The sequence below is a fragment of the Manis javanica genome, chromosome 3, assembly GCF_040802235.1.
Source record: "Manis javanica isolate MJ-LG chromosome 3, MJ_LKY, whole genome shotgun sequence".
Taxonomy (NCBI): Eukaryota; Metazoa; Chordata; class Mammalia; order Pholidota; family Manidae; genus Manis; species Manis javanica.
The window spans coordinates 13,172,632-13,199,684 of NC_133158.1; the positions used below are offsets into that span (position 1 = coordinate 13,172,632).

The following is a 27,053-nucleotide window of genomic DNA, read 5'->3' on the forward strand; positions in this document are numbered from 1 at the left end:
CTGCAAAGACATGATTCCTTCTCTTTCAACAGAATGGCATGGCATTTCATCGAGTTGGAGCCAGGCACTCTCACTTGATCCCTGGACCCTGATTACATCTGAAACAACACAGAGACAAGAAAGATATCAATCCAGAGGCAACAGTGATTATGGAATGCATACATTTCCATGTATTTTTACAGTAAAAATGCATTAAAAAATCTTTCACAAAAGCAACTTAAAAAATACAAGTAGGGGGTTGTGTCCGGTCCCCCCAACCCTCCTTCCACCCCCTCCCCACATTCTTTCAGGCATCAGCTGCATAATGGGTAGGAAGGGAATTTCTAAATGATTTGATGTAATCATACAAAATACTCATCCATCACCGCTCATCAAGACATTTACATGAAGTGGGGGATTAGGGAAAGTAGGCCCACAAGAATCAGTCTCCAATTTAAAGTTACAGTAGTTCAGACAAAACTATCTTTCTGCTTAATGCATAGTCCCTGTACAGTACAATATTTCCAAAGCAATTCTGACGTGTGGCACTCAGATCAAAGTGCCACACACCTAGTTTTCACGGAATGAGCCAAGCCCAGGTGGGTAGCGCATAGATTTTAAAGGGTCAAATATCATCTCTGACAACAAGAAAGACATCAAGATCTTAACTTCACAATGTACTCCAAAAATCCACCTTGATTTCATTTAGGTAACACACTGGATCCCAGCTGAGAGCATTGATCATTTAACATCACTGATTTTGCTAGAAATAGTTAAAGAATTCCTAGCGGTTGAGCCTTGGGGAAAAAAAAAAAAACCCAAGTTGGCTCTTCAGGAAACTGATGAGAAAGATGGCACATGATTATTCAGTTGTATTCTCCCTTTGCCTTTACTGTTACAGTGCAATGTACGCTCTGCATGGAAAACTTTGATAATAAAAATAGCAGTCACGGACTTTTCCTTCCTTTTCAGCTATAGAATGTATGCTGTGTCTGTTCCAGGAACTTATCTTGTGCATGTCCACACAACTACAGCTACTTGTTCTATGTTACGTAGAAATCCGTAAGTCAAATAAAGCTATGAACAATGTAATATTTATATATGCATAGTGTTTTATAAAAAGATTGGCCCACATACTGCTTTTCATCAATACAGGAAGAGCTTTAGGTCCATAGCACACTGCAAGAAATGAGTGAAGAACAGAGAATGCTAACAAGTCCTTAATAATTTACAAGCAGGCTCACCGTGGAGGAAATGATGATATTCAAACCAACTAAAGCTTCAGAGAATTACATATATAGTCTCCCATTTTAAAACAGCTTTACATACCTGATTTAGGTTACATCAAAATATATCCCAATGAATCAATTTGTTCCATATTCAGAAATATAAACACATATCACATTCCTCACAGCTAAATTTTTTGTCATAAATTCTCTTTTATACAGAAAAAAAGGCAACAGTTGTTTTTTGTTTTTTTTTTAAACAGGCTCTATTAATTACAATTTTTAACTTTGTACACACAATTATTGGCTGGCTTTCTGTTTTTTTTTTTCTTTTTTCTTCTTTTTCCTTTTTTTCTTAACAGTACCATGAAAACAACAGTGATTGACTTGCAAAGTTTTGTGTCTGTATGGAAAATGAAAACAATACTACGAGAATACACAATGCATTATAAGCAGCGGTTTGCTGTCATGGTCCAACAGGTACAAGCAAACGTTTTGGCTCAGCTAGGCAGTAATCTCAACCACATCCTGGGGCTACAGCAGACCTAACTACACCTCCTGCGGGACTGCAAAAGAATGGTCTTTTAGAAAAGAAACATCATTATGTTTTGTTCTGCTGTCCAACAACTCAAAGGGCAGGGTCATGAGCGCAGAGATTTGCCAACAGGACCTAGAACCATTGGCATTGTCCTTCTTCCCCTCCAATCATCTGGAGGCTTTTATGCTGGCTTCAAAGGGACATCATCATTTCTAAGAATAAGCATTCCTAAGAAAAAGCACTTGTTTAAGCATCAACAGAGAGGTGAGGTCCACCAAGGCGCGAATGTTCCCTCCTCCCCAATTTGGCAAAGCACAACCTTGGGCTTATGATGAAAAGGAGACCATACTTTCTGTATTGGGGATTCTTATTTCTCCCTCACACTGGACGCGCTGTCCCCCATTCCATCTACTATTCAGCCTCAAATCAGACAACACAGAAGGTGTTTGTTTTCCATTCCTTCTGGTAGTTGAGCAAATCTGTGATGGCACTGCCTTAATGAGATCTTATTAGGGTATTGGTGATGGTAATGAACTTGACCATCTGTGCTTGGGCTGCCTTTGGGTACTGGCAGCCAACCTCCTTCTCTCCGGGCCTTGCTATGGCCAGGGAGAGTATGAGCTGTCTTCTGAACCAACTAGGACTCGAGGATGTAACATTTCTTTGTGCTGTATAGTTTAGCTATAAATATCCTTCATTTGTAATAGTAGTCTCTACATACAGTCTGATTAATCTTAGGATCATCAGCAAATCCTAATCCATCCCAAAGAATTCTCATTTTTACAAATATAACTTTTGCTTTTTTTGTTCTTTAAGAAAAACTGTTAACTACAGGATAGCACTACATCACTACATAACAATCTCTACCAACTTAACTAAACCGAATCAGTAACTTCCCTTACTTAGAGAAAATGATCAACAGCCCTATTTAACCAGGAGAGAAAAAGATTCACCCCCAAAAGGGAATAAGTCTTGCCAATTCTACAGTTCATGTAGAAACAAAATTTATAACCCTTTGGGGCAGCATTTGGCAAATAATTTCCAAAAAAGTATGCATTTAAAAATACTTTAATATTATACATCAGGCACAACACTTTTCATATATATATATATATATATATTTTTTTTCTTGTAAGATTTCAAATGCATAAAATGTTTGTTGCTATTCAGAGGATCACCAAGTGTCAGATGCTTCATTAGGTAAGAAACTAAATGATTTCAGGTTTGTGACCTTCTTCTTAGAACCTTTGACACAGTAAAGGTTGGAATGTGATTCAGAGTCTCAGATACTGAGGTCGGTGCTACATTCTTTGTAAGGTCGCCTCCTCTGCTCCGGGGGGTGTCTGGAACTCCTGCCCACGTCCTGTTTCGGGCTCACCTCTTCTCTCCCTCGGGGGCCGGCTTTGTCCTCTCTGTTCCTTCTCTCCGGGGACCGCGCCCGCCTCCGGTCGGTGGACTTGGCCCTCCTCTCGGGGGAGCCTCCTCTCCTCCGCTCTGGGGAGCGCTTCTGCTCCCAGAGTCTCTCCAGGGACCTCCTCCGGCGGCTGGGCGAGCCGGCCCTCCTGCGGGTGGGTGACCGCTCTCGCCTCCTCTCCGGGGAGGCCTCTCTCCTCTTCTCGTGCCGCTCCCTCCTCTCCAGGGTGTTGTCCGCGCTCCGGGTGCCCTCCCGTCGCTTCTCAGGGGACCTCCTCTTGGGGCCGTTGGTCACCGTCCGCTCAGGCTGTGCTTCCCGCCGCCCCTCCGGTGCCCAGTCCTTGGGTCGACACGCCCCACTGTCAGCTCTTCTAGAAGTTCCATTCCATGTGTGATGTTCGTTCGGGGGTCTGCTGTACTCTCTGCTGCCTTTCGGATCTTTCACGTGTGCCCGCTTTTCCCCATGTGGTGATGATTTGTGAAGATCGGGTGGAAAACTGGACTCCAGTGATGGATGCTGTCGGCGGTCGGGTGGCCCGGCCCTCATTTCCGGAACACCTTGGGGACCGGTGGGGGGGCCGTGCCGGTCGCTGCTGGGGTCTGCGAGGAAAATAAATGAGAGTGACAGTTTGGTACAAGGGACCACGGGCTCCTGTCCCCACGCCCACATTTGAGATCTCATTAGTCACGACAAACAACTGTTAAAGCAGTCAGAATCAAAGCCAACTGAATCTTGGTTAATTTAAGTATAACTGCAACTAGTTAGGGTTAAAAACTAGTACTGGTGGTTTTCAGCATCTAGCCTACTATTCTCTGCTCTCAAGACAGATCATTAAATAATTTACAACATCAGTCATCATTTTAGTCTTTAAAGGCACAATCCAAAGATTCTATCTAGAAGTATGAAAACTTTCCCACTTAACCTTTTTCTTTCCTTTCCCCACCCACCACCCTTCTCCCCTGCCCACCCCTCTCCCTATGAAAGAAAATGTTCTTTTCCTTAAAGAATATTTGTTTAATTTGTTGATAATAATCTGGGCTACTGACTTCAAGGGGCATGAAGGAACTCTCTGAGGGAATGGAAAGAGTCTGTTTCGACTCGGGTGGTAGTTAAATGAGTGCATCCATAGGTAAAAATTTCAATGCACTGTGCTCTTAGGCTTTATGCATTTTACTGTATGCAAACTATACTTCTATTTTATAAAAACAATCCAGGATGGTGGCCAAAGGGACTTACAGTGGCCTGATGTTGATGACTGGCAGGAATGATGGTCCATTAGACATTCTCTCTACCTTTCTGAATGTTACCCAACTATTTTCTCTAATTTTGTGTAAGTTTAAAGGAACTGTTCTTAAAATGTGGAATCTTCTGACAGATAAAAAGGAGTGTTTAAAAGAGGCTGCCGGGTACCCATTTGACGTTACATGGGATTCAGATGAAGTCTAAGTTCTGAGAGACCTGTCTTTATACAAAGCAGCCATAATTAAATCTATGAGCTGTGGGCTCACTGCACTGCTTCTTACATCATCAAGATATCTATAGATTTGAAAGCAGGGCAGCCCATGAGGACTCCAGTTTATTATTAAACTATTGGAAATGACACTGCAAATGTTTCAGGCAGCATCCTGAATTTATGGAGCTTTTTTCACAGCAGGGATAAGTCATGCACATTATACCATCACAGGCAAGCCACCCGGAATGACGTGCGGCAGTGTGAAGGGCACACTAGGGTGACAGTCACACAGACAAAGGAATCATGGCTACTCTTTAAGATCTTTCATGAGGTAACAAGGCCAACATTAAGCAATAATCTGTTTCACGAATGATCTCCCAAACCTAGGGTGGATTTTTAACAAATAGGAATATAGCCAAGAGCAGGGATTAGTAAACTTTTACTGTATAGGGTGAAAAAATAAGTATTTTGGTTTTGCTAGCTGCACAGTTTATTAAAACTATTCAACTCCACCACTACAGTATAAAAGCAGCATAGACAATATATAAAATAAGTGGGCATGGCTATGTGCCAATAAAACTTTACTTACAGAAACAAGCTGTGGACAGGATTTGGCCTGTTGGCTATCATTTGCCAAGAGATAGCCCACTAAGCAGGAAACCTCACCTTTCTGTTGAACAAAGTCCTACATGAGGGATCTGTGATATTAGGTTTGTTCTTTCTAAATGCTGGGGAGACTACTAGAATTAACACAAGCAGGGGCTTACAGAGTTACTTTAAGATGTGGGTGAGGGAAGCTGCTTAGATCAATACTGTAAATCTAATCTTGGGGTTTCTTACACCTACTTTTAAGATAAGGGAGGACAAGACTTCAACAGGGTCAGTGATGTACTTACAATTCAAAGAACGCAGGGTGCTCAGAATGAATTGCCAAACATATCAAAATAGAGCTAAGCAGAAGCAATGAGGAAATTAGGCCACAGCACAGAAACACCTAGTATTGATTGAGCTACAAACCGTAGTTTGATTATGGCCCATAAGGTAGAAGCAAGCCTCCCCGAGCTTTTCATTTCTCATACATGCAGCGATATTAGGAGGTATCATCGCTGTAGAAGGGAGGGCCCAGCACCAAGAACAGTCAGAGAGAAAGAGAAAGAGAGAAAGAGAAAAAGTTGAACATTTAGATTCCCTATAACAAAGAAGAAAGAAAAAAAAATCTGCATTTGTTAACATAGGGCAAAGAGTTTATTTGTCCAGTCAGACAGTCTAAGGCAACACTCAAATAAGGCTGCAGAGACCGCAATCAGAACAGTGACGTTTTTAGACAGCCATATAAGGTGACTCGAGAACCCAGACAATGGATGCATCCTTTTTCCTCTTCCTTTTTTTTTTTCTTTTTCAAACAACTGGAACAATGACAAGCTGGCATAGGAAAGCATTAACAATAAACAGCAGAAGAACAAAGTTTCCCCCGCCCCCAACCCCAGACCGCCGCAGTTAAATTAAGTACAAAAAACTGATTACAAAAATAGCCTCACAGAGAAGCAGGTTCCAGTCAAGTCAGAAAAATATTGGAACTTAACATGTCATAACCCATTTGTGACTCTCATCAGTAGAAGTAGAGAGATTTAGTCCAAATGACACATGGAGACTTTACAACAGCACAACCCTGGCATGTTCAACCCTCCTTGGAAAAGCAAATCTTTAGGTGATCTTTATTTTTAGCCCAAGAACATTTGTTAGTGTTGGTTTTCATCTTCAGTGCAACAGACACAGGTTTTGAGAAGATACACAGGTTACTGACGATGACTTTCAAATGAAATATCACATCCAACAGAAGCATAAGGAAGACAGAAAAGGGAGACAACGTTACACAGTTTCAGCGGGACCGATACACCTATGGTCAGACGTGCAGTGCAGCGCACAGTGCGGCATCTCCATGTTTTTCAGAACCCCTCCCTCCTGGTTGGCCATGTCTAAAGGTGCGTCATCTGATATCCACCCGGCCCCACCCCCCAACCTTGAGCCCCTCACATTAGGCACCTGTATAAATGTCCAACACCTGGGAAGGCTGTCCTTCAAAGGGGTGATCCTTGTCCTTGAGCTGCATCTGAATTAGGATCTCATCAAGTCCAAAATGCGATTGGGAATTGTGCAGGATGACTTTCAGAAAAGAGGGTGGTAACAGATAAATCCCTAATAAAGGGGACCAACATATATGGGGACCAGTCAATCACAGTTTCTATAGAAACTTTTGTAGACCTTTGGCTGGGAAGAGAAGCCCTACATCTAGGGCATAGTTGTTTTTTTTTTCTTCAAATTTTAAACAAGAATCTCAAATAAATAGGACATCATTATTATAATATACCCTATCTTGCCATCAGAACACTAAGCTATGTAAAGATCACTGCTGTTTACTCACATCTTGTCTTCTGTAGATATCCATCAATTACGACAAAGGAATTCTATGTATAACTAGCTTTCCCCATAGGAAAGGTATAGTAAAGTGTTTCCCTCACGATGAGCAATGGGAATTGATTTCATCCCTTATCATCTAAAAACATATGGCTAAGATATCAACAGTTTGTTTGTTTTGTGGTAGTGGGCTCAGGTGGTCTGACTTGGGGTAGGGGCCAGTGGGGGGGATGCAGAAGTGTTGTTTACAGAGCATTAAGGAAGTGAGCAAGGACCCCAAATCACCTCAAAATTTCACACCTCTTAAAGACATCAAAATGAAAAAAAGAAAAAAAAAAAAGAATGTGCCTCAACATATCACTCAGGAAACCTGCGTTCCTGCTTCTTAAAAGGAGTATAGTCATTTTGTGCTAACAATCGGATCTGAGAAACAGTTTGGCACAGTTCAGACATTCCTTCGCTCTTGGTCGGACTAGACAAAAATGTTCTCTCTGATTATCAGAAAGGGGGCTGTAATGATCCCATGCCCCGGTCCACTTAAGCAAGCGAAAGGATGAAATGTGTAGAGATTTCAGAACAAGCGAGGCAGATATCACATGGTGCGAAAGGCTGGTAAGACACTGGTGAACAGGGGAAACAAAAAGACTTTCCTGCTGCAGCTCTGGAGACAAATTCATGGAGTCATGCCAGGGAAGGAAGGAATGTTTTCATAGTTTGACCCACCATATTCTGGGACTGAGCCGTCTCCCCGCTTCAGAAACAGACGCACTCTGCGGCCACCATTCTTAATTAGTTCTATAGCCCGAGAATGCTTCATGTTTTTAGTGGTCTCACCATTGATCTCCAAAATTTCATCACCAATCTGCAAAAGCCAGAGAGAAGAAAATGAGCACACAGGAGGGTTTCACCTGTTAGGGAGGCGCTTTACAATTTAAAATTCTTTCTTCCATTTATTGATTTACTAAATATTTACTGAGTATATTCCAAAAAAAACAAAATCTCAAATCTTATAATGTAAAAATCCAAAAAACCCTGGAGATGACTTTCTAATGGGGGAAAGAAAATTAACAAGAAAATTAGAAGAATACATGTATGCTAGAAAATGTAAGTGCTAAGGAAAAAAATAAGTAAGGAGAATATTAATTGGAGAAAGAAGGAAGATGTGGCAAGCAGTTTTTAGGATGGCCCCCCCCACAATTACTGCCTCCTTGAATTCACATCCTGTGTAATCTCCTTCCCTTTGAATATGGGCTAGAATAAGTGACTTGCTTGTAAAAAACAGAATATGGCAAATGTGATGAGTTGTCAGTCCAAAGATATGGTCACAAGAGTTTTGGCTCCTGTCTTACTTACTCTCTTTTGTTCTCTTACTTGATAACTCTGATGCATGCTATAAGCTGCTCTACAGACCCCATAATAAGGAAATGGGGATTCAGGCACGGCCCAAGAGTCACTGAATCCTGCCAAAAACTCAGTGAGTGAGCTTAGAAACAAATCCTTCCCCAGCTGAGACCACAATCCTGGTTGATACATCAACTGCATTGCTTACTATGTGTCAGCTACTATTCTAAGCATCAGAAACTAAAGGAATGAACAAGGCAGGCCAGATTCTTACTCTCATGGAGCTTCTAGTCCTGAGAAAAAGCATTGGCTTTAGAGTTTAAAGCCTTGAAGTGACAGGAGTCCTGTCACTTGATAGCTAAGTGATATTGCTCTAATCTTTTAACTTCTTGGAGTTCACTTTTTTGTCTGTAGAAGGGGATTATAACAACCCAGGCCTACCAAGCTGTGGGAATCAAATCAGATAATACCACATGTAAACATGTCTTGTGAAGCATTATAGAACATATCATGGTAATAATACTTCATTCAATCAGAAATATTTTTAAGTGAATAAAGACATGGAAGGGTATATACCCCATGTATTTGAAATTAAAACAAAAGGCATATATACTGCTATGTGTATTCCCTTGTACATGTACAAATTGTGTATGCATATGCATAAAAGAAGGATGTACAAGAAACTGGTATACAGTTTGACTCTGAAAACTATATTTTTACTACACACCATTTTTCACTACTTTTAATAACCCATATCCATGGTCTACTTTCTCAACTTATAAAAAAAGCTTGTTAAAAATTCAGTATGAAGAAACTTAAGAACCAAAATTGTGCCTTAAGGACAAGTATTAAGTTGTACACTACTCTTGACCACTTTTTTCTTGTTTTTGCTCAGGACCAATTTCATTCATTTGCTTTCCTTTCCTGACCTGACTGTTTGATTTCTTTTAATTCATTGCAAATTGCTCCCTATGTGTATTCCTCAATCTAAGTGACCTACCTATAATAAGCTGATGACTTTTCTTTTTTTAATCATCTAATCCCCCCAGGAGAGGGACACAGTAACAGATATTAGCTATCTAACAGAGCAGAGAGAGCATTCGACATTTGCTTATTTAAAATTTGCAGCCTTGACTACTCCACAGCAAGCCTGAGCATCCATGCCACGCGCTGCTCCTTGGCGGAAGCAGAGTCACTTTGCTCCTGAGGCTACAGTAAGACGGTGGTGACTGGCCTGAATGGAACCCACCACCCAGAACCTTACAGCTTTCCTGCTCTCTAAGCATCTTGGCACACCCAGGATTTCCTGAGAAGTATTGTGCCTGCCTCATGAGGTACAACACCTGTGGAAATGGGACTCAGAAAATACCTGTTAGTAAGTTTATAAGTAATTTTAATTCTTCATTCAACTCCAAAGAGTTAGAAGGGCTCACATAACTTTAGCAGCTACAAATAACTATGCTTTATGGAGAAATTTATGCTAGGGTGGAAGCCAGGCACTAAGAGTGTCCTGAAAACTGTGGAAAGCTCAATCCTCATGAATGAGATGGTTCTAGCCATACAATATCAAAAATGCATTGCAGGTGACTTATATACCTCTACTCCAGACTTTTACTTACCCTCATCTTTCCACACCTTTCTGCGGGGCCATCTTCCGCTAAACGCAGAACATAAAGGTCCATGTTATACTCTCGGCCCCCTCGGAGACTAAAGCCAAATCCCTTGGCTCCTCTTTCCAGTTCCACAGTATAAAAATCTTGTTCCTATTTAAAGAAATCAGATGCAATCATTCTGGGAGAATTTATGTATCTGCACATATCTCTCTCCATCTCTTCCCATTCTCTAATTACAGTGACTTACCAAAAAGGCACAGTCCCTATGTCCCTCTTAGTGATTCTCAATTGTTTATTAATATTCATTAGCTATAGGTGTTTGGAGATCTGAAATTTGACCACATGCCTGAGTGTGACTATAGACTGCACAGCAACAGGCATATATTAAAATTTGATTGGTGAGGTGGCTGGCGATTTGTAACTGTAGCTGGGAAAGTACTACATGACACCATCCTGCACATTGCTGGATATGCAGCCTTCGTGCCCCATGCTTGAATAAATGCCCATCACGAGGACCACAGAAACAGCCTCCACACATCTGGGACTGTCTCCCAGCCTCACTGAGGAGAATCATGAATGACTTGCTGAAAGCTCTGAGTCCAGTAAAAATGAACCTATTTGATGTGGCATCAACTCAGTGTTTCCCAAATTTGCTTCACCTGCTGTTATTTGCATGCAGTGCTATGTATGTTACCTGAAATTCACAACTCTGAGAAAGATTTTAACAAACAGACATTTTTATGAATAACATGAGTAGATTAATTAGCTCTTTTGCTCTTTCTCCTATCTCTAGTCCTTGATACAATTGTGGCTTTTTATTTTGTTTGGTTTTTCCCCATAGCAAAGGATATCTAGGAATACTTTACAAAGGTAGTAAAATAAAATGTCATTTCCTAGACAACCAAGTGTGAGTACGTACTTAGTACATCTTCTTACAAAAGGTTATTTGTTTTAATTGAGGGTACCTTATAAAAGATGTCTCATAAAAAAAGCTTCAGAAAGTTGAAAGGAAATGAACAAAGCAAATAGAGAAAAAAGAGAACTGGGCCTCACCTGTGTCGCCTGGGGTGCTTTGAACTCAAACTGAGATTCCGGCTTTGGTTTGGTGGTATTCCTGCTGAAGTGACAGAAATAAATGTAAGAGCAAACCATGGGGAAACTGAGAAGGAATCAAGGACAAGCATTATCACGCCAGGAGTTACTTTTTTCCCCTTTAAATTAACGAAGAAATCCACAGCCATGTCTGACCTGCTCTCCTGGGCCCCCTGCTGAGAAGGGGTGTGCGTGGTGGTGATGGTGGCAATCTTCTCGGCATTGGTCAGCAAAGTGGCATTTGAAGATTCTGCAGGGCGAGAGAGAGGACAACGAAATGAGGGCCCCAGGGGGAGACACTGTTAAGCCAGGAGGCATGCAGAACAGTCCCTTGAATGGCAAATTTGGCTTGTCACCATATCAAACAGTTCTGACTTGACTTTCTAAGATCTATGATGTGAGCCACATATACCCGCACGACCCTCTGTGCAACCAGACATCCTACAGATGAAACAAGAGTTTGCCCAAGAAACTGCTTCTCTAAAATTGTAGCCAAGGTAGATGCCTGTTCCTTCTCCCTGACACTTAAAAACAGCAGTCCCATCAAAACATAGCGGTATATCAGAATTACTTCCCAGAATTTTATACGCCAGTAATAAATGTCTACTAACATTTCCTGCAATGTATAAGCAATATTTAGTGAGTCTGCTTGATTTCTTCATGTGAATATTAAAATGAGAAGCGTGCTAACATTGTGTTAAAGACACACACATACACAACATTGTTTCTTCCTTATTGCTTTTAATGAAGCACAACTGAAAATGCAGAGGTCTTGACAGATCTCTAGTATCACTCATGAAAAATTAATTTTAAAACTCACATTAGTTAGAGCCAGAGTTTGTAAATATAAGTTGTATAAATCATGAAGCCACCCTAATGTAATGAATATGATTCTATTCTTATGTAAATTGACTTTCTTCTCTACTAACCACATTTGTAAGCAACTTCATTAATCTCTGGAAGTTTGTAGATCCAGAATTTGAAAATACTCATGAGCATGCCTACAGAGCGCATGTCAACAGCCATATATAAAATGTAATCATTCATATAGTATTGACTGTATGTTATTTTACTAATTATTTCTCCATTAAAGATCAAAGCAATAACAAGCAACTAAAAGCAAGCTGCACTTTTAATACTTATTTTTAGGTTGACTGTTTGGAAGTTGGCATAAATTTTCTAAAAAAAAAAAAATGCTAAACGTGGTGGGTAGTCTCCAAGATTAGCCTACAGATGCTCATTTAAGTCATAGTGCCCCATGAAGGGAAGAGGTTTCTAAAGTCCTGTGATTTACAGTACGTATTCTAATGTTTGTCAAATGCATATATCTACCCATCATGTATAATAAAGTTTCTGTAGGAAAATATGTTAAGTATTCCCATCTGGAATACCTGGAGTACACCTCTCTCCACTGCAGTCTTGGGTAATGAGACATCCCACAAAACCCAGTTACTTGTGCTCTAGCTACCATTTTAATTTTCTAAGGGTATTACTCAGCTTGGGTCTGGCTTCCTGTAATTTTATTTTCATTATACATGTCATTAAAAGCACAGGCTCCATTCTCAAACCTGGATCCAAATGCCCTTTTGCCCATTCATTAGCTGTGTGTCTTACCTTCCTCATCTCATAGAAGGGGGTGGTGACAATTGCTTTCTCTGGGATAAAAGCATGCGAAATGCCAGGTGTGGTACCTGACATGTAGTGAGCACTCAATGCACACTTACTGCACGTATGGCCATTGCTACTACTTCTACTTACTTATCACTGTGGCAGCTTGTATGAGTTACTTATCTCTGCAAAATGAGAATGCTGAAATAGGACTTTAACAGTCTATATTCCAGTCATAAAGCCCATGGTTCTACAGCTTCATTCATCTCTCGAACATTAATAATCCCTTCAGATCAAGGGAATTGAAATGTGAATCAGATTCATGCTTTAGAATAATGTTTCCCACAATGTGCTCTATCTACCAAATGTTTCTGCAGAGCCTGAGGAAAAGGGCCCTGTGGTCCTTTTTTAAGGGCAAGAAATTTGAAGGGTGAAACAGAGGGAAATGTTTCTGTGTCCGTGTTTTATTTTCCTGCTTTTTGGAAGGCAGTTTTGCATAATGATTATGAGGTCAGATTCTAGAGCCAGACTACCTGACTTTGCATCCCCAGCTCTACAAAATTTACTGGCTGGGACTTAAGCAAAGTTATGCGAACCTTCTATGCTTGAGTTTCCTCTTCTGCACATGCAGGGTAACAGAAGTATCTAAGGATATTGGTGCAAAGAGGAAAGTGTTTGGGATAGTGGCTGGCACATAAAATCTGCTCAGAAATGATTAGCACATTTTTATTGGTGGCATGTACTTATTACTGTTATCATAATATTAAAAGCACATTATTAGTGCATTTTTATGACTGCACTTACTAGCACGACCAAGGTGATAAATCTAAGTAATATTTCATAAAGTATACCCACTGTGTCAGTACAAAGGACTAAAGAGACTGCACAGACTGTCAATATGATTCGCCAGAGGTTTGTCAATGTGTGTATTGGTCCTTTAAAAAAAACTTCATATTGCTCATTGTAATTAATTTTATGGAGCCTCTCTGGGAAATCACAAGATTGTTCAGGCCATGGGGAAATCATAATCAGGATACCAAAAAGAGTGTTTCCTTATAATTAAAGTGATTATAATTACTGAATTGTGCAGAGGTACCCCTTAAGAGTTCTTGTGTGTTTTTGGTAGCCAGAGTATTTCTAGGCAGACCAGATCCCACTCTCAAATAATTTTTACATTTCTGCAGCTTTCATGACTTGATGAGATATGACAATCACACAATATACATACAAACAGAATTACTTTATTAATTTTCCTCCTTTCCTTGATTTCCTATTTCTCACATATCTATATTCTAATCTGTTTCAGGTTAAAGCATGACTTTAAGTATTTTAAAAACTAACATTTAATATGGAAATGCATATTTGAGCTCACTGAATTTTTCTCCTTTACTTGTTTTTCTTGACGTATGAACAACTACCATTCCCTGGCCATTTATAATGTGCCAAGCACTGTGTTAAGTGCACTGCCACATGCAATGTTTTATTTACTTCTTACAAGTCAATGAAATAGGTGTCATTATTACCCCCATTTTACAGATGGAGACACTGAGACTTAGGAGAGGTAGGTAACATGTCCAAGATCATTCAGAAAGCCAAGTGGAGGCTCTGGGAATTAAACTCAGGGCCTGCCTGACAATCAACTTTTGGTCTTAATCTGCTTACAAGGGAATTGTGTGTTGCTATCCAAGAAATTGTATTTAATTAGTATGTTCCTTTCAAATGAGCAGTGCTTTTATTTTATAGCACAAATATCACTGACTTCACTAGGCAGGATTACAGATTAATTAAAACATGAAATACCCTGCTTTGATGACTAGATTTCATGGGCCATCTTCTGAGCCCTAAAATAATTTTTTTTAGGATGTTTTTTTAATAGCAATAAAGTTACACACTTATTTTAATGAGTTCTAAATCTTCATTTAGAATTGAACCAAGACTGTATGTGCTGAAATTCTCTCTAGCTTTTTAAAATACAGAAATAAAGTTCATTATCACAAATTTATAGTGCTATCTCAAAGCAAAATGTGCCCTGTATAACAGGAAAAATTTGTAAAAGAATGTCCTGACAGCAGAGTATACTCCTGCAATGGTATTATGGAGGCTTGCCAATGTCTTTGACTTCTTAAAACTCAAAGGTAGGTGGACAGATTGCCTGTTTTTATGATAAATTCCAGAAAGCACCCTGAATCCGTTCTTCAACAATGTTTACACGTACTTTAGCTCTCCTGGAGGAATGAAAATGGATATTACTACACTTTCCATAGCGACTGTGTACCGAGAAAAGCATATTCTAGCTCTCCAGGCACCATCACGGTACTGCGCTAAATCAGGCCACGAACTTCTGACAGGAGCTTCTACCTTGCGTTTCAACATATCTCCGTGACAAGTGATTACAATTCTAACCTTGCTTCCATGTTAATATCCTTAGCCTCCCTTCCGGAATCCGCATTACAAAGCCAAGCAAACCAACCAAGGATACAACCCTTCCTGTCATAAATATTTTAACTCACAAACACATATGTAATAAATATCTGAAGGAAGCTTTTGAAAATTTGAATCCCATAAATATTTGAAAAGTTTCGGGAGACTTCCTGAACACGTATGGTTGGAAGCCTGCTCCTTTGGCCCAAGTGTATGCTGCCTATCACATCCACAGAGCCTTCTGTTAAGATACTTATTCTATGCGTTTGCCAAGGAAAAAGCATTATCTGGGCTGCCAAGTCTTACCTCCTATATAAGCAAATACTTTGAATCAAAGAGTCATGTGAAGTAAAAATTTAAGACTGTTTAAGTAATATATTTTTAAGCTCATAAGCATTGTCATTATCTTGAACCCCGATTCATGGGTCTGTCCTGTCTGAATACAGTCTTACGCACATTCAGATTTCACAGGGTGTTTCTACACAACATGGGTGGGAGGAAGCATGTGTGGTTTGACTAGTCAGAGTTCACGTTCAGACCAGTATGGTCAGTAAGCCTCTGGGCCTTTCTGGGTTACCATTATGTATTTACCATCTAGCGCCCATATGTCACAGGGGAAAATGTTCTGCCCCCTCCGACTCCACCTCCCACCCTGGGCCCGAGGACAGCAAAGGCAGGGATGGTGTGGACCCCTCTGATTAGGCTCTACCCAAGATCTGGGAAGGGAGACCTTCTCACAACGCAACAGTGGCGGATACAGGGGAGGCATGTGTTGGAGCTTTTGTGGAAGAGGGCTGGCAGACAAGAGAGGTAAGAGAAAAATGGGAGCAGCGTGATGAGAACTACAGGCAAAGGTGGAGACAAAGGAGGTGAACAATGAAAAGAAAAAAGAACTAGGCAGCATGAGAAAGACGAAGAAGTGGATCTGGAATGGGTTCTAAATACTGCCCAAAAGAGGGTACATCTTCCTGAGGCGTCTCCCACAGTTTCCATGCACAGGGCTCTGGACAAGATGACTTTTTAAGAGGTGAGACAGAAACCACTCTGATTAAGGACTTTGATGATCACAAAACCAGCTGTCAATACTTGATGAATTAAACATCAGAGAAGATGTGAAAGAGGCCAGTGGTCCCTAAACATGATACAGCACCTTTTTAATGCCCTGTAACCTACCACGTAGATTCTCTCTAATCTACTTAAAACCCACCAGAGAAGAGGTGGATCCACCATGCAGTCCTCTTCCTCCGACTCAGTGATCACTGTCCCCTAGGTGTTTGCAAAGCCCTCTTGGATTGCTCCAACATCTTGCCTGAAATGTAACTCCCATGCCCTAACTCTAATTTCCAAGATGTCAATTTTTGGCCCTATTTAAAAGATGAACACCACAACTTCACCCTCTGCTAGACCTGGTTTCCTATACCTGGCCTCTGAAACTTAAGACATTAAGTTTATGTCTCACATTACAACAGAATAATTGATGAAGAGTTTTATGACCATGGCAATGAATTCCTTCCATATCCCAGGATGAAACCACACCCTTAGCAGCACATCAATCCTTAACTATATGGTATCAACTTTAATGTTTACTTCCTTCTAAATAAGATAGTGTATAATATTTCTATCTCAATTTTGTATGTTTTAAATATTGAAATTTAAAAAATGGCTCTTCATTGACAACTGTTATTGACAATTCACCTAGCATGATATATTTTTAGTGTTCAGGTTTTCCAAAAAATATTTCCCATTGCACTTTATTAAATTAATTCAACACCTAGTAGGTGCACAGTAGTATAATAAGTTGCTTCTGTGTATTTATGTCTTTTCTGATTTCAAACTCTTTTTCTAAGCTTGCCCCTCAAAGAGTCTCCCTTTTTTCCAGACATTCTCATTCCCACATTAACACTGACCCAGCAAGTCAAATCCTGTGTTCAGTTCTTTCAGATTAGTGTTTTCAAATCTCCGTGGCATGTAGATAAATGTGTCTATATTTATAGACTACACTTGCCTTTCTCAGCCATTTCTCACTTATTTTTTTCTGGCTTCCTCCAACCTTCCCGTTAAGAACCCTATGTTCTATCATTTTGTGATCACATTCCTAAATTATAATAGCTTTCTAGCGTGGTGAATTGGTGGAGTGGACTCCAGACCACATGGTAAGTTACTAAGCATGCATTTCAGGAAGGCTGAAGTAGACCAACATTCAAGGAGCTATTTTTTTTTCTTCCCATTCGGTGTGGGTATTTTTGGTGCGGAAAATCCTCTGTTCTTAGAACCAACACTTTTTAAATATGTATGGTTTATTTGCTTTTTTTCCTGAGAAGTACAGTCTATACCATTCAAGTTTTAAACTAGTAAGACTTACTTTATAATAATTAGTACGTAAAAATATTCATTGGCAAATTGCTTTCAGATAAAATCTGATCTTCCCATTTTACAGATCAATAGCATACAATTTTTATCACACCACCTCCATAAACCACATTTTTCTCTTGAGGAATACTGACTTTTAGAATATATGTATTATTTTATAACATTTATAGATAGCAATGAGGAAAAAAAGACAATGAAACATTTTGGGACAAATATCACTTTCCTCCCAAGGAGAAAGTCTCCTTAAAATGAAGACAGTACTCAGGACTTGATTCTCTGAAGAATGCATACTTTGCGACGTAAATGTTAACAACTTCAGTTTTACAGAGTAACCAATGACTACTGATATTTTTGCTGTATAGCTTTATGCTGTGCGGGGCTGGCCTGTATACTGCAGGACGTTTAGAAGCATTCCTGGCCTCCACCCTCCAGATGCCATCAGCACCCACCTCATTCACTGCCAAATGCCTCCCAGGCCAGGGACAGGATCACCCACTGATGTAAAGATTTGCATTTAACCAATCAAACAAACAAGAATAGCCCTAGTTTAACATACATACAACCTAGCAAAAATGAAGCAATTTCATTCTTTTTCACCTACATCAAAAAATGAGAGACAAACGAATGAGGCAGAAACCCTCAGGCTCTCCCATTAAATAAAAAAAAAGATACATTTACTCTGAAAAACAAAAACAAAAACAAAAACATAGTAATGGCCCTGTATTTTCATTATGAAGGTTTGGTGATGTCACTGTATTGTATAGTGACAGTTTAATGACTGTTTAAAAAAAAAATTCTCAATGATTTCCACACAGAATATCAGGGCATCTTTACCACCTATATGCACACTATTCCATTATTTTAAAAACAAGGGCACCCAGACCAAAATAAAGTGGGAAAGTTGAATATTTCCTGAATCTGACCCACAGCAAGACAGGGCCCCAGGGCTCGAGGATTAAGACGCAAGGTTTTGTAACTGCGGCTCATGTTTGTTTGATGCGTATGTTCTGTTAGGGATGGAGAAGGCTGCCTCTAAATCAACACTATTCAATTACATGAACACTAATGATGAGAGAGAGAGAGAGAGAGAGGGATTGAGAGAGGGAGAGAGATCGAGAGAGAGAGCTAGGGAGAAAGACAACAGGTATACTTTACCATCCCCAGGAATGATGCGGAGGGTAACTGTGTTTCCCGCTTCCTTGATTAGGTTGACAATGTCTGAGTGGGACTTGTTGGTGATGGAACATCCATTCACTGCCAAGATCCGGTCTCCTACTTTCAGCTTGCCACAGCGGTCAGCAGGGCTTCCCTCAATAATCCGACCTATTTTGTGAGGCATAGCCACACATGCATTGCCTGCTTTGATAGTGAGTTTTAATTTTTTTTTTTAAGTTACGTGGGAGTATAGTGAAGGGAGGACAAAAAGGGTTGAAAAGGGAAAGAGAAGGTTAAGTGTTAATCAATTAAAGCATTAAGCAAATGTTATTAAAGGAGAGCTCTGCGCGGATGGTCAAAACATTGGCACGGTTCAGGGCGTCTGTAGAAGCAGCAGCGGCCCCAGAATGACAGCTCATTGCTGCAGTCCAACCCTGACTCAAAATGAGGGGAAAACCCCAGCTTCCTTCCTCAAATCAATTACAAAATTTGGGATATTTAACAACTTTAGATCCCCAAGAGCCCCAAAATAGCTCACCATTGGCTTACTCTGGGACTGCGAATGTGAAACCCCGAGCTGGGATACACTCTGTTTTCACACTCTGTGTCCATGTCACTTCATTTTTGCCAGCTGTTGTTTTAGCTTCTGCCAATGTTTTGTTCTTTCTCCATTTAGAAAAATAACAACCGGGTGCCTGGTGAGGCATGAAGAGTCTACTAGTACCAAAAATTCAACCTGAAAACGCCTAGTGGACAAACACTTAAGACTTTCTGCCTTCTATGCGAGATGATGAAAGCTTTACGAAAAGGGCATAATTACAAAAGGTGAGCCAAGGAGGGGCCCAGCCACGACACCCCTTTTTCCTTTTGTGACCTTCGCTTGGTCGGCCTCTCTCCGTGTGCTTTCAGGGAAGGGCCCAGCCAGCTCATCGGGTCTGTAACCCACCTGCTTCCTCACAGAGACTCCCTCCAGGGGATAGGAAAGCCTTGCACCTACTCAGGCTTGGGGCGGAGATCCAAAGCCAGGCTCCCATCATTCCTCAGCCCTTTTCCTTTAATCATTTCCCTTCTCCTTACCAGTCATTGCACATCTACAATATGAAACCCAGGAGAAATGCCCTGGAAGATTCTTACGCACGTTGAGGCATAACATGTCACAAGGAACAGTGTTCTGCTGACTTTTAGAGAGAGGTGGGAAACTGGCTTTGAGTTCAGAGACAGAGTTTTCCAGCTAATTGTATATTGAGTTTCAAAGGTTCTTGAGAATTTTTCTTTTCTGGGATCTGTGACGAGAGTCAGGCAGGTGAGCTCCCTTTTGGGAAGGGTGACAAAATTAATATGGGCAACACCAAAACTAACTGAGTAGGCTCCTTCATCGTAATTTGGACCTTGAGGTTAAACTGTGGGGAAATACACTGAAATTCCTCTGAATTGTGGCATATTTGCCTAATTTTGCAATGTAATGTCCAGGTCACAGAATTTTCAAAAAGGAAGTAAATGGTCTTTCGGACCAATATGTAGGTGTGGTAGAAAGCTGCCATACTCAAAGTCAAGGTCCTGATTATGTTTAGCCCATCTCCATGGACAACACAAGTGAGAAAGGTATTAAACAGCAGGTGTGAAGACAGCTCTGCATAGCTCAGAAGTCTCATGCAAGGTATTAGGGATAGTTTAATTCGTTCATTGTAGGAGCCAGAGGAAAACAATCAAAGACCAAATTGTGAGTGAAAACATTCAATATTCATTAAATAACACATAGCCTCCCATCTGACATATCTATTTTATTCCAGAAACTGAAACTGAGAATTCTGAAATCCTGAGAACATCACAGTGTGCAACAGTAGATCTGAAGGAAATACCTAAGGATTTCTTCCCCCCTTGCACCTTTCTTTCTGTTTTTAAATTAAGCAGTAAACTCTTCAAACTTCATTTAAAAAACTAAATAAATAAAAACCCTTGCCTTGATGACAGGTCACCCATCCATCACATGCTGTGGGGTAACTGTATTAATGTAGCTCACAAAAGCACTGTTAGTAATGGGCGTTTGTTTCGGCAGCCATACATGCAGAGACCTGGCTGACTCACTGTGTCTTAATGAACAAACCTTAGAGGAAAAGGGCTTTAGCAGGAGGTGATGTACCAAGACTAAAGGAAGGCATAAGGAGGTCTACTGGGTCAGAAAGCTCATGATGGAGCACCAGGCTGATCTCAGCCAGCAAGTGACCTGTGCCACTGGTCATCAGACTCTTTGTGGACAAGTCATTTGGGGACAGAGCTGAGACAAACTTCAGAGTCTCACAGCTCTTACCCATCCTCCGTATTAATTACTTGGGGAATTCATTACTTGGCTGCTTGGGGAATAACAAATGACTTCTGTTCAATGAAGAAGATGGGTTGTTTCTGGAGTACACGATTATAATCCATTCTAACAGGAAATACGTTCATAGATTACTCGTTTTTGGAATCCTCTGGGATGCTATCTGGCTTGGCCAGTACACCTAGCAGTTAACCTGAGAGAGCAACTGCATACCTCTGTATTCTGCCAAAACCCCCAATGTTTGGAGGAGATGGGAAAATCACCCCAGCCAGAATCCAAGGGCAGTGAAGACAAATGGCTCTTAACTTAGATCATAACGAGATCTTTAAACAGGCAACAGTAAAAAAATTGTTGAAAATTAAAATCACAAAATTTTAGATGTAGAGAGTAGAGAAAGATCAGGTGGAAAGGGTATTTCACATAATATTTTTACTCTTCACACCTCTAATTTTCCTATGCCATTTTACAACCATGTGCTTCTTTTAAAAAACTCTTAGACCTTCTGAGGCTTTGGCTATTAATGATATTCTACTCAGGACCTTGCAAAAGGCTTTCTCTGGCAAGAATTTCTCACTCTATACTGTCAAGGGGCTTGCAATTTTCACATGTACTGTGCAATTTTCATCTGTGCTTCTGAACATACATTAAGAATAGTAGCTGAAAAGTTAAAAAAAAAAAAAGCAACACTCAAAAACCCAGCGTTCAGGAGGGGAAGAGCTACCCAATAAACTCCAGCCCCAATTAAGATTTTAATTACCTGGAGCGAAAAGCATCAAAGCGTTTGTGTTAATGAGATTTGGGCCACCGTTCGCTGGCGACACAGCGCTCGAGGCATCCCAGGAAACACTGGGTAGAAGGCTGATCGGCACTCACCGAAAGTCGTGCCCGCCTCGGGCCTGCTCACCGACGACACGATGACGAAGCCGAAGCCCTCGTTCTCGCCACGCCGGATCTCCACGTCGTAGGGCTGCACCACAGTGCTCACCACGCCGCTGCCGCCGCCGCCGCCGCTGCCGATGCCGCTCGTGCTCCCGCTGCCCGAGCTCACCGTGTTCAGGGAGTTCTGGCTGCCCTGCGGGGTGCGCTTCTCCTCCGTCAGCGATGCTGGCTGGGTGCTGCTGTGATGGGACGAGGCTGGCGAGGGCACCTCGTTCTCGGCTTTGGGGGCTGTGCCGGACAGACGCATGACTCAGTGACCCGACTTCACAAACGGAGGGGTGCCCTGCCACCCCTTCCTCCCCACCCAACTCTGCAGGGTGCAGGAAATCTAGATTAACCGAGGTTCAAGGGCAGTGGAGGCAAGTGTCTCTTAACTCAGAGTGTAAGGAGATCAATCCTTAACCAGGCAATGGTTTACAAAACTATTACAAAATTTCAGATGCATAAAGTGGAGAAAGGACACAGATCGGGTGGAAAGGGCATTTCGTGTACTAGTTTGACTCCTTACACCTCTAATTTTTCTAGGCATTTTTACCACCATGTGCTTAGTCTCAAACCTTCCTACGATTTGGCTATTAAATGATATCCTTCTCAGGACTTTGTAACAGGCTTTTTCTGGTAAGAATTTCTCACTATACTATCAAAAGGTTGTTTGGCAGAACCAGGCCTCACAGAACTGAGACATAAGAATCTAAAACAGCTTCTTTTGATAAATATTTAGATTCAGTACCTACTGACACAGATGCCACCTAAAAACACAAAAAAGAACACCCAGATTGTGTGCCATTTACACACACTGCATATCAACATGGACACTCAGATCCAAGTCTGCAGCAATATCGGCCCACTCTGCAGTTCTTCCTGGTGCCAAATCAAGGAAAATGTATGAAGTGAAGATGTGGTCCACCACTGACAACGACCACCATCTTTGCCTCAAGATACCACCTTAGCTGCACATTCATTGTCATTACTTTTAAGTCACATTTCTGCTCAGTGTTGCAAACACTTTTGCTTCCAATTTTTCCATCAGGCAAAAGATTTTACCAACTTTAAAGATGACTTTACCATTGACAACACCTGCCAGAGGTATACTTTGTTTCTCTTCTTAGCTCCCAGATGTCAATTATCTACTGTGATCACACAACTGGATACATTTACCTTCTTTAGAATTCCAGTTTTACTTACTAAATTCCAGTGCTATTGCTTTACCTGGCAACAGGGTAAGGCACCCCTAAACGGCCACAATAATAGGTGGGGCTTTAAGCAAAATCTGTGTTCAGTTTTGGAAAGACAGTATTTATTCCTGAAGCTTCTGCCTTCACAGATCTCTTTTTTATTGTGGCAAAACATACGTATATAACAAAAATTATCATGTTAATCATTTTTAAATTTACCTATATTTACTTACAGTGCAATCATTACCACCATCCATCTCCAGAACTTTTCATCTTCCAAAACTGAAACTCTGTACCAATTAAGTACCAACCATTTTTCCCTCCGCAGCCCCGGGCAACCACCAACCACCATCCTCTTTTCTGTCTCTATGAATCTGACTACGCTAGGGGTACCTCATTTAAGTGGAATCATAAAATATTTGTCTTTTTGTGACTGGCTTATTATATTTAGCATAATGCCTCTTCATAGATTTAATGTGCCTTCGACCCAGAGCTACAATCCCAAAGTATTTTAAGGTTTTTAAAATAAACCTGAGACAAACAAAAACCACGTTACTCTACTATTTTTATTTGCATCAGGGAAGTCAAAAAGTTTTCATCTCATCTCAAGAGGCATTTCTAGCTGGTGTTCACTGAGTGCATGGGATACTATCTTCAGAAAAGTCCTGAGTCCATAAATGTAAGCTCTACGAATGTAATCCACAACTGATTAACACTGTTTTCCATGCCTGCAATGGATAGGACTCACACAGAAACCTGGTATCTTAATCCTATAATCAATTATATACCATTTAAATGACTTACACAATTTTTTCAAGTAAGTGCCAACTAGTTTTAGCTGGTAAGGATTTGTTTCACTAATAGTAAAGTGATGGGGAATTCATAGCATTTCATGTCATACTTCTTCAGCAGTTCAGCTGATTACAATTCTTAATCTGCCTCTTCTGCTTTCTGGGTTGTGTCTTGAATTTTTTAAGATGGGGGCTAAGGTGGGAGCTACAGACATAAATGAACAATGTGTGCTTTCAAGAAGTGGGTGTATGAGTGGAAGGGATACATACTTTTACTCTGAGTCATTGCAAAATGGCAGATTCTGACTCAGAAATAAACCATGGTTTTCAAAAATGGCAGGTAGGGAATGCTAAAATCTGAAGGCTGTTGGAGAAAGGAGGGAATTTCTGAGGGTTTCACAGAGAGCGTTACATTTAAGTTGGGCCCAAAAGGTATCCAGTATTTTGAGAACTTAAATACTTGAAAGCTTGCAGACAGGAGAAAGGAATCAAAGATGACCTAGAATTGGCCAGCTCTACAACTTAATTGCAAAGGGAAAAAAAAGTCTTGGCTCAATACATATGACAGTCAACAACAGAGTGAGGTATCACTAATGATTTTTTAAGCTTATTTTGCAGCACAATCCTAATTTCTTTCAATCTGAAGCCATAATTTTTCTGACTGCTTTCTTTTGTTGAGAATTATCAGTAAATGAAGAAAGTGACTAAGTTCTGGTTGGCAGGGAGATGTGGGGACATGTCATATATTCAACAAGTCCTCTTCTAGAAGCGTTTGGTGAACATGCAAGAACGGCACATTAAAGTACTTTTGAATGACAGTAGTTTTGCAGGATTTCAGAGAAGCAAACCATCTGGAAACTCTGAGCTTAATCACATTTGCAAACATTGGCTAAAATAGATGCCTGAGGAGGCAGACATGGGAACGGGGTCTTTTCTGTGCCTCAAGTGACAAGTTGCTGTCTGGAGGAACGCATGGAAAACATACCTGCAAACACCATTTTCCGCCGCACTGTGAGATTGACGTGGCCCTGCTTGGCAGCTTGTTGCATAAGCTGGACCACAAGCTGGTGTGATTTTCCAATTACTGGTGTCCCATCCACACAGATTAATTCATCCCCAGACCTTAGGCGGCCGTCCGTGTCAGCAGCACCCAGTGGAACGATGTGACCTATATAAATCTGTTGAGTAATTGGATGATGGATGAAACATTGACCTTTTGGTTTACTGTTATTATCAGTGGCCTTCACATCTCCAAGAACAATTCAATTCATTCATTCATGTCTACACCCATGCTACAACATTTATTGAGCACTCACTGGGTATCAGGCATTGTGCAAGATGCTACAACAACTACTAAATGGTAGAAAAAAATAACTATTTCTTGTTTGGTTCCTGGACATTTATCTGTAGTCTGGTGATATCTCCCTCTTTTTCCCCTTTGCAGAAATAAATCGCTTTATTTCTTCATTTGTAAAATCTTTTCCTGTTTTCTATCTACCTAAGAATGCTCTTTTCAGAAAACTTTGCTCATTATGATAGTAATATAATACTACTTCTCTTTAAAAGTCCAGCACCATGCTTAGGAATAGGGGATGCACAAGGAACACTGTTACATGAAGGAAAGAAACAAGCAAACTCTGGCTTGATGTCCTCATTTCGGTACTTTTTTAACACCCGTGTGCAGGGCAATCTTTATATTTAGTGTCTTGCTATTATATTTACCATTCATTAAACTTTATCTAAACTATTTGTGCTTTCCTTGCCTTCTCACCAGATAAAGCTGCAATTAACTTTCTATGGTATATGAAGTTTACAAAGAATTCGGACAGAACAGTCGTTAAGAGTATGGGTTCTGGAGTCAGACCTTTCCCAGTCCCCATTAATGCTGTGATCTTGGACAATCTTAATCTTTAGTTCTCTTTTCTCCTTTCACAACAATCCTGTGATGTTATATTAAATTTATTCTGAAGATGAGGAACCTGAGGCCTTCAAGTGTGAATGTGTCCTGACCCTTGCCCAGGGCCTTTCTCTACTTTGGTAAAGACAGTGATTCTACTTTCTCTAGTTAGTCTCATAACCCCTGTTAACATACTGTCTGTGCATTAGCTAGCTATTCAATATGCAAAGCCAACTATTTGCTGTCAGACTATTGCTGTATTAATTGATGCCTATTCTTGTTTTGCTTTTTGTTTTCATTTTCTTGGATGGGGAGCTCCAGATGCTGCAGCTACCATTTCTCAGGAACACAAATATAAACTTTTTATGAATCATCTAATCCCTTCTTCCTTAAGACAAAAGGAGCTCCACCAGATCCAATAAATAACCCGCACAGCTTGAGATGAAGCCATGTTGCACCTGGCTGGACTCAAATCTCAGTGATTTGTCCCTGCTGCCAATTGGCTTTGAAGTCTTAGAAAAAAAGCACCGTGGGTGGGGGTGGGGTAGACAAGAGACTCACAGGTTCCCCTGGTTCATTGCCACCCAGAATCCTAAATCCAAATCCAGTCTCTTTTCTCCAGAGGAAGATGTCCTGTTCTTGGTAATCTGGAACTGCAGAGAGGGGAGAAGGAAGAGAAAGATTATTTCTCTGATAAAAGGAACCATACCCTTAAAGTGAACACAGTGACAAGACCAGTACTGATGGTGCTGGAGCAGGTGACAGCTGTCTGATATGGACATGGAAACAAAGTCACTGGACAGGGTGAAATAACAGAGGACGCCGGGTGGACGTAAGCAGTGGGATAGTCATTGGCCCTAAATTTTTTCAAAGGGCTAATCACTGTTTGGTAATTCCTCATCATGCCCAAGCCAATATTCCCTGACTGAGCCAGAAGTCAGTGTGGACCACTCTCCTCAATACTGGCACAAATTAAATTTATTTATCTTAATAAATGAAATTAAAATCATCATGTGCCAGATCACAAAGTGAGCACTCATGTCCAGAAAGAGAGTTCATGCTGTCCGAGTGACCCCTGAAGAAGGAGCTGGCTTTGAGGATTCAGAATTCCTGTTCGGTCACTTGATGTTATACCAAATAGAGGGTGACAGAAAACAGCTCAGGTTAAAAAGACCTTTCAATTAAAAAAAAAAAAAAATCACTTCTTTCTCCCTTAAAGTAATCAAGACCAGCAGTCAGCAATGCCAGTGATTTGATTTGTTAGGTCATTTTTGCTAAAAAGTTACTCTTGGACATCCTGATATTTCCA

General features: G+C 40.7%; 1 protein-coding gene across 24 annotated transcripts in view; it reads right to left on the reverse strand.

The window, feature by feature from the left end:
- Positions 1-1,051: 1,051 nt before the first annotated feature.
- The window catches only part of MAGI1 (membrane associated guanylate kinase, WW and PDZ domain containing 1), a 589,008-nt gene continuing 563,006 nt past the window's right edge, over positions 1,052-27,053 (reverse strand). For 6 of the 24 annotated variants that reach the window (XM_073230852.1, XM_073230845.1, XM_073230856.1 and 3 more), the window contains 9 exons: positions 26,306-26,397; positions 24,833-25,025; positions 21,816-22,109; positions 18,626-18,829; positions 11,228-11,321; positions 11,033-11,096; positions 9,986-10,129; positions 7,749-7,887; positions 1,052-3,756 (listed from right to left, as the gene is read on the reverse strand). In XM_073230852.1, coding sequence (XP_073086953.1) covers positions 3,026-3,756; positions 7,749-7,887; positions 9,986-10,129; positions 11,033-11,096; positions 11,228-11,321; positions 18,626-18,829; positions 21,816-22,109; positions 24,833-25,025; positions 26,306-26,397 — 1,955 coding nt within the window. In that variant the 3' untranslated portion in view covers positions 1,052-3,025. Of the gene's footprint in view, positions 3,757-5,627; positions 5,717-7,748; positions 7,888-9,985; positions 10,130-11,032; positions 11,097-11,227; positions 11,322-18,625; positions 18,830-21,815; positions 22,110-24,832; positions 25,026-26,305; positions 26,398-27,053 lie in introns of all 24 variants that reach the window. The other 18 variants (XM_073230855.1, XM_073230857.1, XM_073230850.1 and 15 more) reach the window with 12 other exon arrangements.